This window comes from Amphiura filiformis, unplaced genomic scaffold, assembly GCF_039555335.1.
Source record: "Amphiura filiformis unplaced genomic scaffold, Afil_fr2py scaffold_128, whole genome shotgun sequence".
Classification (NCBI taxonomy): Eukaryota; Metazoa; Echinodermata; class Ophiuroidea; order Amphilepidida; family Amphiuridae; genus Amphiura; species Amphiura filiformis.
The window spans coordinates 54,670-69,286 of NW_027305592.1; the positions used below are offsets into that span (position 1 = coordinate 54,670).

The following is a 14,617-nucleotide window of genomic DNA, read 5'->3' on the forward strand; positions in this document are numbered from 1 at the left end:
CGGGGCAATCTAGTTGGATATCCAAATTTCGCGGTTGATAGTTCTTTGTAGCCCTACGGGGCAATCTAGTTGGATATCCAAATTTCGCGGTTGATAGTTCTTTGTAGCCCTGCGGGGCAATCTAGTTGGATTTTCCTATTAAGCGGCGGTTGTTGGCGGTCTTTCACGGTTTGTAGTTTTAATTTCCCTCATTCTTCATGCCCTACCCTCAATCGGGGGTTAATTTATAATTTAAGCTTGTTGGGTAACTATGCTTCGCGGTGTGTGGTTCTTTGTAGCCCTGCGGGGCAATCTAGTTGGATATCCAAATTTCGCAGTTGATAGTTATTTAGATTTATAGATCTAGTTGGATTTCCCTATTAAGCGGCGGTTGTTGGAGGTCTTTCGCGGTTGGTGGTTTTGATCTCCCTCATTCTTTATGCCCTACCCTCTATCGGGGGTTAATTTATAGTTTAAGCTTGTTGGATAACTATACTTCACAGTGTGTGGTTTTTGAAGCCCTGCGGGGCAATATAACTGGATGTCTCTATCGAGCGGCGGTTGTTGGTTGTCTTTCGCAGTTTGTGGTTTTAATTTGTTGGATATCCAAATTTCGCGATTTGTGGTTCTTTGTAGCCCTGCGGGCCAATCTAGTTGCATATCCCTAGTGAGCGGCGGTTTTTGGCGTTCTTTCGCGGTTTGTGGTTTTAATTTTTTCTCTACTTGTTCAGGCCCTGGCCTCTATCGGTGGCTAATTTGTCTTTTAAACTGGTTGGATATCCATATTTCGCGGTTTGTGGTTCTTTGTAACCATGTGGGGCAATCTAGTTTGACATCCCTATTGAGCGGCGGTTGTTGGCGGTCTTTCGCGGTTTGTGATTTTAATTTCCCTCATTCTTCAAGCCCTGCTCTCTATCGAGGGTTAATTAAATAGCTTAAGCTTGTTGGCTATCAAAATGTCGCGGCTTGTGGTTCTTTGCAGCCCTGTGGAAAATCTTGTTGCACATTCCTATAGGCTGTGCCAAGTTGTTCTGTGTGTCTGTGGTGGGGACAGTCCCTCCTTTCAATAGGCCTTTGTGTATTTTTGACGATGCCAGCGAGACACAGAGTCAGTCCGAGTTACTTCAAATTGAAACTATGTAGCAAGGCTTATACTACGGAAGCGTCTAAGTGCCACGACTTAGCAAGATAATTATGTTTTAATGATTGTGGTTTTTGTAGCCCTGCGGGGCAATCTACTTGGATATCCAAATTTCGCGGTTGATAGTTCTTTGTAGCCCTCCGGGGCAATCTAGTTGGATTTTCATATTAAGCGGCGGTTGTTGGCGGTCTTTCGCGGTTTGTAGTTTTAATTTCCCTCATTCTTCAAGCCCTACCCTCTATCGGGGGTTAATTTATAGTTGAAGCTCGTTGGATAACTATACTTCGCGGTGTGTGGTTCTTTGTAGCCCTGCGGGGCAATCTAGTTGGATATCCAAATTTCGCGGTTGATAGTTCTTTGTAGCCCTGCGGGGCAATCTAGTTGGATTTCCTATTAAGCGGCGGTTGTTGGCGGTCTTTCGCGGTTTGTAGTTTTAATTTCCCTCATTCTTCATGCCCTACCCTCAATCGGGGGTTAATTTATAGTTTAAGCTTGTTCGGTAACTATGCTTCGCGGTGTGTGGTTCTTTGTAGCCCTGCGGGGCAATCTAGTTGGATATCCAAATTTCGCAGTTGATAGTTATTTAGATTTATAGATCTAGTTGGATTTCCCTATTAAGCGGCGGTTGTTGGAGGTCTTTCGCGGTTGGTAGTTTTGATTTCCCTCATTCTTTATGCCCTACCCTCTATCGGGGGTTAATTTATAGTTTAAGCTTGTTGGATAACTATACTTCACAGTGTGTGGTTTTTGAAGCCCTGCGGGGCAATATAACTGGATGTCTCTATCGAGCGGCGGTTGTTGGTTGTCTTTCGCAGTTTGTGGTTTTAATTTGTTGGAGATCCAAATTTCGCGATTTGTGGTTCTTTGTAGCCCTGCGGGCCAATCTAGTTGCATATCCCTAGTGAGCGGCGGTTTTTGGCGTTCTTTCGCGGTTTGTGGTTTTAATTTTTTCTACTTGTTCAGGCCCTGGCCTCTATCGGTGGCTAATTTGTCTTTTAAACTGGTTGGATATCCATATTTCGCGGTTTGTGGTTCTTTGTAACCATGTGGGGCAATCTAGTTTGACATCCCTATTGAGCGGCGGTTGTTGGCGGTCTTTCGCGGTTTGTGATTTTAATTTCCCTCATTCTTCAAGCCCTGCTCTCTATCGAGGGTTAATTAAATAGCTTAAGCTTGTTGGCTATCAAAATTTCGCGGCTTGTGGTTCTTTGCAGCCCTGTGGAAAATCTTGTTGCACATTCCTATAGGCTGTGCCAAGTTGTTCTGTGTGTCTGTGGTGGGGACAGTCCCTCCTTTCAATAGGCCTTTGTGTATTTTTGAAGCTTTGCTAATTTGTCTTTACAGATGACTTTAATGGCCTTCCATATTTGGTTGTCTCTTTTTGGATACGTTTTTGTTCCTGCTGGCCTTCCATATTAGTGGAACAATTTTTCACACCTATAGAGTGTATGCAACAAACCAACCGGAACGGTATAACAATTGAAATGACAGTCATGTAGGAATACAGTTCTACGATAGCTGAAGATGACAGAGGGACAGGTCTCTGGATCGATTCAACAACCATTCATACATCGTCTTACATGTGTTATTGTCCTATTATCATGTGAATCGCCCCGTGGTAGGACAGAGCTGTATTTAAATGAGAAAATATTGGTAACCTGATCTAGTTTTTTGTGTTATTCAGATTGTTGTGTTGTTCAGATTTAAATAAATAAAGAAAGTAATAAAGAGATTTCTTTTATTATTTGTTCTGCTAGCGGCTGCACTATAGGTTTTTTTTAAATAGGCCCTTAATATAATAAGTAATAAACCTGAGGATCAAACATCTTACATTGATTAAAAAAATAATATCACAATAGCACTGGATGATTAAAATTGTGTTATCCTTGATTAATGACAATAAAATTATTGTTAAATACAATATTGAAAAAAAAAACAGTTGATCATCGGGTTTCGAACTCGGATCCCCGGATCCGGAGTCGAACGCCGAAACCATTGAGCTACGGGACTCTAATATACATTGCTGTGTCGAAGTACATTATTTATTATATGAATGGGTGCATCCTCCGGAAAGAACAAAAGAATTGTGAACAACTTGATTTTTTGGCGAATGGGGCTCAGAAATTTTATGTAGGGTATCTCAGAAAATGCTAGGGTATAATTGGAAGTAAATCTGAAAAAGTAGTGTGTAGGTGATTGCCCGCTAGTGCTGTAGCCTTGTCCAAAAATTCTGGATCAGCATTATTTTCCACTAATTTTCGCTATGAAATACCGGGTGAAATGAAGCAAAAGTGTTTGTTTATTATTAAACAATGGTTGACTGTAGGATTGGTGTTCCTTTTTGAATTAATGAGTTGTCAAGATATTACATTTGGGACTCTAAATAACATTAAACATGGTTTTAGATACACTTTGTACCCAGCGAAAAATATCATAGAACAATAGAAGTCAAGTGTTTTAATGTTAGGTGTAAATATAGTCTCGCGGGAGCATCTTATTAGTCTTCTTTAACAGTCTTTTTTTTTTTAAACTTGCTGGTCACGGCTACCGCGTGACTCTAATGTCAGTAAATAAACAAATAAATAAATAGATATGGGACCCGTAAATAAATAAATACATAATGCAGAATGCAGTTAATAGTATTCTAGTTACTAAATTCCAAACATTCTATTATTTATTATTTTCTGCTATACACAGGAGCTGTGCATTTAATATCCGCGCCTAATCAATGATGGGTATTTCACTACATAGTCAAACTGGTGTGTGCCCGGACGGATTATCCATTGACCAGCTGCTAAATCAATAAGTCTTTTATCTGTATGCTTTATAACCATGATAACAGATTAAGAGTCTGTAACAAGGTCGGTCATTGGCGGCTTGCTAATAGATTCTGGCATGATACAAAGAGCAGCACCAATCACAGCACATGTTTTATAATGGGCAACCAATGTATCCATATACTAGTATAGTTTAGGCGCTGACGCAAGCTTTCATGCGGGAAATGAACACATTCTCGCTTGTCGTACCCTTTTTCGAGATATTCTGCTGTTTCTACTGGGGAACGGTTGGCGGGTAATGTGGTTTAGTTTAGAGTGTTACCGGTTAATGTGCTCAGTGGAAACAGATCGGTTCAGAGTGATGCGGTGTGGACACCCGGCAACCGTGATCCACCTCATGAGGTAGACCATGTGGTGTGACACCCGGGATTTCTGTCAGTGGAAACACAACGGTTAACGGTTGCTGGGTGTTATTTTATGTACATTTTGTGTATCACCTCGTGACCTTAAAAGCAGGTTGGGTCAGGAAAACATTTTATGTACTTCCGGTACACACCACAACCCTTATTTTAAGCATCAGTAGAAACGTACTGGCTGTTGCCTGAATCGGATTGTGGATTACCAGGTAATACCGGGTAAAATGCATAATGCTCAGTGTAAACACGCAGATTGATACGGCGCTAAAGGCTACGGCTTTTCCAGACACAGCGAAGAACCCTATAAACAGAGGTAAGTTATCATCTTGTTACAAGGAATTCAAAGTAATTTTATCATCAATAGATCCACATAGAAGAATACGACATCTATCGTGAGCCAATCTGCATTCTGTTGCCTGCAAAAGCCGACGATCGGGTAAAAATTCTAAAAGCAGCGTAACTAGATATTTGCGTTAATTTCATGATACGTCAGTTAAAACGCATTGAAAACGCCAAATTGCAGACATAAAATATGTAATATTACTAAATCACCCAAGCAGATGGTAACGTAGGTATGTGGAAAGGAACTGCAATAACAATAACAAACTTTATATACCGCATATATAGATTCCTGTCATCTGATTGGTTAAAAGTAGGGGCATTGTTTCAACTATGCCCTGTATTTGAAAGAATTTCATCAAACTGACTATGGACCGGTCCATGGAAATGAACTATGGACCGGTTCAACTCTGCGCAATCGCAACATCCACGTACATCCATTTAACAAGCGTATTGGGTGTTGATAGTCCGTCTGTGTAAGAGATGGATTTTACTTCCGGGGCAAAGTTGGTGGGTCGCAATTTTTTGACCTGCAGCAGACAGCAAAAACAAAAACAAAAAAACGAAACACGGAAAGTTAACTGGAATAAATACGTTACGATAATGGCCGAATCTGAAAACATAAGGTTCCAACTGCTTGACGATGATGGGTTGCAAGAGATAATTGATGGTGCGGACAGCAAGAATACAAAAGCACAAGTCAAATACGCTCTAAAAATCTTCGAAGAATACCGATAGTGATAGACATGAATTTGACAGACGCTACAAACCTGCCGAATTCGCAGCTTGATGCATTGTTACAGAAGTTTTATTGCGGTTCACGGCAACAAAATGGAACATTATACTGTAAGAAATCCATGATGGCCATCCGATTTGGGATACAACGTCATTTCCTGAATACTAAGAAAGTGGATGTCGTATACCATGATGACTTTGCCAATTCGTCGAGAGTTTTCAAGTGCTTTTCAGCAACACTGAAACAGAAAGGGAAAGGAGTTGTAACACACAAGGAAGCTATATCCGCTGAAGACATGGCCATTATTCAAGAATCTCTGGAGTTGAGTGATCCACTTGGTCTGCAAGACAAGGTTATCCTGGATGTTATGCTCTATTTTTGCAATAGAGGACGAGAGAACCTGCGGGAGATGACACGCGACAGCTTTGAAATTAGCGAGGAAGGAGGAAAACAAAAGATTACTCTCAAAGATACACTCACCAAGAATAACCGCGGAGATGACCAGGAGAAGAGCCAGGGTGGGGTCATGTTGTCAACAGGTATTGGTCCACGTTGCCCTGTTAACACATTTTTACTGTACATGGACAAACTGAACCCTGGCTGTGAGTGCTTTTGGCAAAAGCCAAAACCCAAAGCCAAATCTGCAGCCTCAGTGTGGTACTGCAATGCACCACTCGGCAAGAATAAGATTGGTAGTAAAATGAAGGACATTTCATTGAGGGCCGGTACTGCACGGTCATATACCAACCATTGCTTGCGAGCAACGAGCGTCTCCTCACTGCAAAATGCAGGATTTAAAGACCGTGATATAATGACAGTATGCGGTCACCACTCGGAAACGAGTATAAAACACTATGCCAGAACCACCGAGGACACCAAGCATAAAATGAGTGAAGCAATTGCTGCGACAATGTCGATCGGTCCACCCGCAGAAGAACCATCATCATCTAAGCCTACTCAGAGCAATAGTCAGGAAATTGCTGAGCTAGAGCAAATTATGCGTGATATTTCAAACAACCCTGACGTCATGACAGTTCCTGTCAACATCACCTCAAGTTCAACAACAAATAGCACATGACACTTCTTTGTAAATATGTTGCCTAAATGGGCCAGTTTGTTATTAACTGAAAAATTGTTCGAAGAATTAAGCTGTTGGTGTTGGAATTTAAGCTGAAATTGAACAGTTAACTTTTGCGTAAGCTGAAATTGAAACTTTTGCATTTGAACTTTGACGTTGAACTATTGGAATGCTTGTTTGCATCAAGAACTTTTGTTGTATTTGAATTTTTACCAAGGATTATAAAGGCTATCCTGAAAGAGGAATATTGGTTAGTCGTGAAACTTTCTTTGTAAATATTATTTAGCCAAGGCCTATGAGCAATAAAATAGGCATTTTAACCAATCTATATTATTCGGTATATAAAACAAATATTGACTGCTTTATTCGGGTCATTTTAACCATGCCCCTCATAGCAGTCAATATTTGTATAATATGTGCCCAAAGAGTTGTCTTTGGCATGTCGCTTTTTTGAAATATCACCAAAAATATCAAATTTTGGGAAAACGCCCCAAAATTTAAAACAAACACGAACCTTCCAAAATTAGCACTCGGCGGCACAGTGACTACCTGTCGCTGTAATTTGGGGTAGCTCGTTGCATCCCCTCTGCAGATACCTGTACTTCAAGTTCGCCCATACCCCATACCTTAAATGTACTAATATGAGATTCCTAAACCAAACCCTATACTTGATTCATTTTACCTTGACAGTCGCGGGGGGTCCTTTCGAACGTTCCAATGAGTCAAATAGGGCCCAAACTTACGCTAGAGTGAACGCGATAATGCGATTGATTTTTTACGCGCAAAAATATTGCCAATTCAGAGAGAAAATTTAGTTTCTCGTAAAGGGCCTACTATACAATAATACTTTTTGTTGGCCGCTGAGCTATATCTTTTATAGATACTTTATAACATCCCATGTTGAAAGTTGACAAGCTATTTCTACTTGCTTTAAAGAGAGCACAAATAGGCACACAGTATAGACAATTGAATGAAGACGATTTATTTGTGCTAGGATTTCATTTAATATAACTACATGTATATATTTTAATATTCCTCATACCTATTGAAGAACATAAGATTATATTGTAAAGGCCAAAAAATATACGCATCCATGAGCGCTCATGCATTGGGAGACAAACATGATAAATTTAATCTATTCTTTTCATCCTCGATCATTAACCTTTCACATGGATGCTGTTTGTCTCAATGCTTTCTCGGCAATATCGGACATAGTAATTGAAATCGTGAAACCGTAGAACGATCTGTTGGTCAGCATAGATATTGAATAAAATTGAATCCCATCACATCAATTCAAAGTTACGCCCTTTTTTGAAATACTGGTTACCAGCGACTTAAAATATATGGACAATGGTATAACTTATAACAGAGCCTTAAGGGGGGGGGGGTCGATCTTTTGTGCGTAATTATAGACGGCCAGGGGATTCACTCTATCATTAAAAAAATTATTTGAAGAAGTCAAAGAGCCCTAGGAATAAAAACTGTAGTGTAATTCACACCAGATACAATTTCTTTATACGACAAAAATTAATTTTTGTAATCGATCAAAAAAACAAACGTTTTATATCAATTTTAAATTGAATCCGTAAATATGGTACCTCTCGCCCTTTTTTAGGTCAAGGCTATTTTTACCAATATGCACCGAACCACTGTTGAAGCTATTTCACATACATGTACAAAACATTCTAGAGAAAGAATGGGGACTTATAGTGTTCAAATATCTTTTGTTGATTTCGAATGATAATGTTATGAAGTCGTAAATTTTAAGGTCACATTCCTAAAACCAAAACAAAACATTGCGACGCAGATAATTCCCGACTTACGCAATTTCATCATCACATCAGTGTCTTTATTATTTGTTTGAAACCTTTCCCAAACGTTCGTGCTATTTATGCATAAAACGGCTAATCTATCTTTACAAAACGCGTCTTTTTTTAGTAAACAAAAGGCTAAAGATGGCATTATGAGATTTATCTTTTATCATCATACTCCTCCGCTCAACTGCCACGGTGGCCGAGCGGTAAAGCGCTAGACGCGTAATCGAAGGAAGCTTAGAATCGCTGGTTCGAGTCCCGACGAAGCCTGTGGAAACTTTTATTTTCTTCAAAATTCATGATCGCATTCCGAAAAGAGGCACTTGTCGGTAAATCATGTATCGTATCCTTAAGGTGGGAGTACACGAGGCAATTTCCATTGCAAGGCCCATTACTTAGTGGGTGAGATTATGTGCTCACTGACCATGAAGCTAAGCAATTGTACAAAATACACGAAGCAATGGGTGGCCTTGCAATTCCTTGAGCGTGCTCATAGATTTGGGGATATACTCAAAACATAAGTAGTGGCTAATGGTTTTCGTAATCATATCCAAATGGCTCATGTCTTGTCCTGAAAGCAAAAGATTGCCATCCTCTCCTGTATATCTATACAATTTTCCATAAAGAAAAGGCTAAGGAAAACTAAGATCAAAAGGGCTAAACACCACCACCGCCAACAATATAGGCCTACAAGTGTATTATAATGTAGCATGTGCATACATTTATCATGTTGTGGATGGTGAATCAAGTTGGTCCCTACATTTCCCAAATGAATGCAGCGACCAGCTCGTGTTCACTCAGCTGATTGGCTGAAGGAGGTTAGATTGCATGCAACAACCTTGAAAGTAGAGCATGTCTCTACCTTTTTGCCTGTTGCTCGGGGGATTAATTTGCCTGATGCTTGGGGATTAATTCCTTGCAAATCCAAAATACACGGAGCAATCTTTTTCCAAGGTCTGTGCAACAGGCAATTGCTTGGAAAATTGCCTCGTGTAAGTCGGCCTTTAGTGAATTCGAATTTGTTGAATGATAACTCTAAAGCGGCTCGTAATGTTAAACATTATAAAAACAAACCCAAAAGCCCTGTTTGCAACATGCCTTCTCAGTTGCTACTATGCTGCATACTTATTGTGTTAAATACTATTTATACACGTGATTATTACTCAATATTGATTATGTCATGATGCAGTCATGTCTACAGTAGAATTCACCTCGACATTTGCAGGACTTAAACCCCATTAAAAGCTATTAAACCAAGATAACACTCATTGAAAACAGCTCAACTGATTAAATCATATCTTCTCTGGCTAAATACACGCAACATATGTATCTGCTTTACACGTACAGTGGAGCAATGAGCTGGGATTATCGTTTCAGTTGGGTGAACGATTATAAAGCGAGCGCTAGAGAACAATTCTGTGTGGTCTTTGTTTACGAAATGAGACAATACGTGCTTATTGTTGTCCAGCGTTCTTGAAAATGAGAAGCATGGTGGTTTGCAGACTTAACACGGTTTGGAAATAATTTCTTCATATTTTTTGGTGTTATCTGTCTTTTACATATCCTTCCTAAAACACCAAAGTACGCATATTTCCAAACATCTAAATTAGCTAAAAATTTAGGACATGTTACAAAACTATATTTTCTAGAATTTTAGAAGAGGACTTTTAATATTGGCCGGTTATTTTTCACACAGCGACGTTAACTAGGCAATGTACTATTACCTATATAACATACACTAAAACACCAAAGTACGCATATTTCCAAACATCTAAATTAGCTAAAAATTTTGAACATGTTACAAAACTATATTTTCTAGAACTTTAGAAGAGTACTTTTAATATTGGCCGGTTATTTTTCACACAGCGACATTAACTAGGCACATCCACATACTTTTAACGTAGGCTATTTGTAGAGGTCACACGTCAATGGTAAGAGCAGTGTATTGTGTGTAGGAAAACGGACAGTAACTGCAGTATGTCATGTTCTGATATTATGACGATTTCGATGTTTTTGATTATAAATAATATGTTCATGCCATATTTACTGTGATAATTTGTAACATGAGTACGGCCTCATGACAGAACAACTTATTTCATTTTTGAATGGGTTTCCGTGATTAAATAAAGATTATACTATACTACTCAATCCCTCTTTGACACAATACTTATTCATCACGCTATATCCCTCATTTTATATCATAACTATTCTTTATCTAAAACTGAATATTCATACGTAGTGGTATAATATTAAATTACAACATTTTTTTAAACTCCAACACTACTTAAAATGGAGAGCTTTCACAGTACCAACTGCGGCCTTTGTCGGATGTTATGGCTCTGATGATTTATGGATTGAAAAACTTGGATGACGTCACGTTTGTATATGACGTCAAAGGTATTTTCCTTGTCCCTCTGGACACATAAGACCCATCGTTTCAAGCCGGTGCTGTGACTTATTACCTTGCGCGAGTTGGTGCGGATATTTTATCACATTTGATAGGAAAAACATCACATCATTAATACCCAGGCCTTTGTTAATAAGATCAAACACTTAAAAGTAGAGCCTGATGAGTCCATAGTGTCCTTTGACGTGTCGGCATTGTTCACTCCTATCCCGGTGAAAGAAGCCCTCATCGTTTTTCGCACTTTCTTGAAAAGTGACGAAACCTGGAAAGCAGAGACAGCAGAAAATCTTGAGGTGGATGACGTCATTAAATAACACATATACTATCAACAGAAAGATGGATGCACAATGGGCGGCCCTTGCAGGCTCCTGGTGGCTAACGCGTATATGAAGTATTTTGGAGCGTTATGTCGATGACATTATTCTGTGTCATAAAAACTTTGCAGGTGGATGAATTCACTGATCTCATAAATTCACAAGACGACAACATTAAGTTCACCAGAGAGGAAGAAGAAGACGGGCTACTTCCTTTCCTGGACACTCTGATCGTGCGGGCTAGCGATGGCAGTTTGAAGGTCAAGATCTTTAGGAGCACTAATCACACTGACCAGTATCTAAGTTTCGCATCACACGACCCACTAAAACATAAATTAAGTATGATTAAGACTTTGTTAAATAGGACTGAAATTGTTACGGATCCGGAGGATAGAGTTGAGGAAATCGAACACGTTAAGGGAGCGCTCCGAAACTGTGGGTATTGCGACTGGACCTCTTTTACGAACAGTAAAGCAAAACTTCCAAGGGGAGAACTTATTTTGAAAGAACTTCTGAGTAACTTCGAAGAGCGTTTAAAACAGCAGATATCCCAAAGCTTTTTAACCACCGCGCACTACGGCAAACACTTACCGAAAGATAACATAGACCGTCTATGAAATCTCCTGTATATTGTGATGCTATGTACATTGGTGAAACAGGTACACTGTAAAAATCGGTGACGTTTGACGCGTTTAGAAACTAAATATGTGACATGTTACGTGTTTAGAAACTGAACACAGCGTTTAGCTGGGAAAATAAGTGTTTAGCTGGTAAACACATAAATAAAGATTAATATGCTAAACATAGTGTTTAAAATAGGTAACGTGTGACGCGTTTAGAATCTACACTTGTGACATTTGACCGAGAATGTGACGTGTTTAGAAACTGAACACAGTGTTTAGTTGGGAAACTTGCTGTGTTTAGCTTGGCGGGCAGGCTGTTTATAGCTAAAAGACATTTTGGGTGCACTACACTAAATCCTTCCGCATTTGGTGTAACCTTTCAAAGTTCCGGTAAAAAATAGCACCTATGCGAAATATATCGGCGTCCCGAGGGAACCAAATTGAGTGACTCTTGGTTGTTTTGATAAAAAAGATAGAATAGGAGCTCAACATTACATATCTGTTCAGAAAATTTTCTGAATCGAACGTGCATGGGTAATAGGCCCTCGGAACAATATCATGGCCGGAACTGGTAAGGAGGCGAGCGTGTCGGCTGAAATTCGGGATGGCGCTGTTCAGGAGTTCGTATCTCTCAAGTTTGTCTTAACTTGTCCCAAAAAATTAAATTTAAATAAAAGTTTAATCTTTATTTAAGACATTGGTTTGATCAAAATATTAAAAATGTTGTGACATGGGGTAGAAAAACAAACTTACTTTCTTGTATTTTCCCGTGTATTTCAATGGGACGATTATTTAGTGGTGTGTGCCCTTTTGGGCTAGTGACCTCACGTGCATGCACTCTATATTTGTTTATTATTGTTTGTAGTGTGAACTGTCTGTATCAGATGACCCAATTTTCACGGATGCTTTGGTTTGAATGATGGCTGCATTTTTTTCTTGTTCCTGGTCTCTGTGCTCAGCCTCGCTCTCTTTGTACTGATTATATAGCCATTGATGTCATCCTTGCACTTGTCTTATCAGAGCTACTTGATTGAGGGTTCATCTTTTACTATGTTTTCTATATTGTTTTTTTTACTTTGAATTATTTTTTGCTTTCCTTTTTTTAATACAGGGTGTCCCCAAAAAAGAGGCCCCTCATTGCGCCCTATTTTTCCCCTATTTTCGAAATGTTGATGAAATATATTTTGGTATGTAAAGAAACCTTTAATCGTTAGCTTTAATAAACCAAAACAATTACTTCAATCAGCTTAAAACTTTTGAAGATATGCTCTTTTAAAGAAATGTACACGTTTTTCACTCTGTCCACGGAGGAGGTTTGGCTACTTCAAGATTAAAAGGACTACCCGTACCATGCATGAATATCAAAAATTCCTCAATGATAACTTTATAAAATAACTTTATTTAGGATATGTGCTTTACCGGTGGGTTTATGGGCTGTAGATTTTGAGAGTGTTATTAATTTGTGGGTAAAATGGATTCGGAATGGGAATGCTTTACTTGCAATTACTTATTTTTTTCTTGGTTATTTTTGCCTTTTTGTTTTATTATGTTTCTTCCTTTCTTACTTTGTCGTTTCTTGCTTTTTTATTTAGAACATAAGTCATTTCTCTTTTTAGGATAAAAGGTAGCCCTGAAAAGGCCTTGTTTGGTTTATCCTTGATTCTTCTGAAGTGAGTTTACTGTGCCGCTCTCCCCACACCTGGCCGCCTCCTTGGCGAATACATGTTTCAGCCCTGGTCCTCATTGCATCACTTGCGTTGCGTACCATCCTTGTGCGCCGGGTACTTGCGAATGCAGCAGTAATACGTTTGTGAAGATCTTGGATTTTGCCTCAAAGGAAGCAATCAAGTAGTGTGTGGTCTGTTTGATCTTGCAGGCCACTCCACAGCATGACCCATCCGAACAACTCTGTTTGCTATCCGTGGACAGAGAGAAAAACGGGTACTTTTCTTTAAAAGGGCATATCTTCAAAAGTTATGAGCCGATTGAAATAACTGTTTCGGTTTATTAAAGCTAACGGGTAAAGGCTTCTTTACATACCAACATATACTTAAACACCTTTTCTGAAATAGGAGAAAAAGAGGGCGCAATGAGGGGCCTCTTTTTATTGGGACACCCTGTATATTTATTCATATGCATTTTCTTTAATTGTTTAATTACTGATTTACTTGATTTATTTCTTGTCATTTACTTTAACTTGTTTTAAATTTAGCTGTCCTTAACATTTTCTGAATCATTGTGTTAATTGGCGGGTGATTGAACATGTTTATCTTTCCCTGATCCTCGCCATTTGCTTACTTGCCTGCTATTTTCACCTTGATTGCTGGAATGTCGTGATCAATTTTCCCCTTTTTGTTTGTCATTTTTCAAGTCATTTTTAGTACTAGGTTTCTAATCGTTGTGATTTAAAAAAAAATAAAAATCCCTTATATTATTATTTCTGTATCTATTATTGATTTATATTTGTTTATGCATTAGCCTTTCTTTATGGTATATTTATCAGTTACTTCCGTGCTCGTATGACTCTGTCCTATATGCTTTTTGGCCCTAAATTTGTTTTCATCACCTACTTTAAACTTCAGTGTTTAGTGTAACCTTGTGGTTTGTTTAGATTGTGTGTGTGTGTGGGGGGGGGGGGTGGTGTTTGACGTTGGATCTTCATGGCAAATTGTAAAAAATGTTTGAAGAACATTGTACATGATCGTATTATGTTAACTTGTAAATTCTGTAATATTTATATCATACATGATGCAGTCATGTCTACAGTAGAATTCAATTCGACCTTTGCAGGACTTAAACCCCATTAAAAGTTATTAAACCAAGATAACACTCATTGAAAACAGCTCAACTGATTAAATCATATCTTCTCTGGTTAAATACACACATCATATGTTTCTGCTTTTACACGTACAATGGAGCAATGCGCTGGGATTATCCTTTCAGTTGGGTGAACGATTATAAAGCGAGCGCTAGAGAACAATTGTGTGTGGTCT

General features: G+C 38.9%; 1 protein-coding gene across 1 annotated transcript; it reads left to right on the forward strand.

Annotated features, from left to right (window-relative positions):
* The first annotated feature begins 5,398 nt into the window (after nucleotides 1-5,398).
* On the forward strand, nucleotides 5,399-6,466 carry LOC140145077 (uncharacterized). Its single transcript, XM_072166862.1, has one exon. The coding sequence runs from the start codon at nucleotides 5,399-5,401 to the stop codon at nucleotides 6,464-6,466; it is 1,068 nt and encodes a 355-aa protein (XP_072022963.1).
* Nucleotides 6,467-14,617: the final 8,151 nt, after the last annotated feature.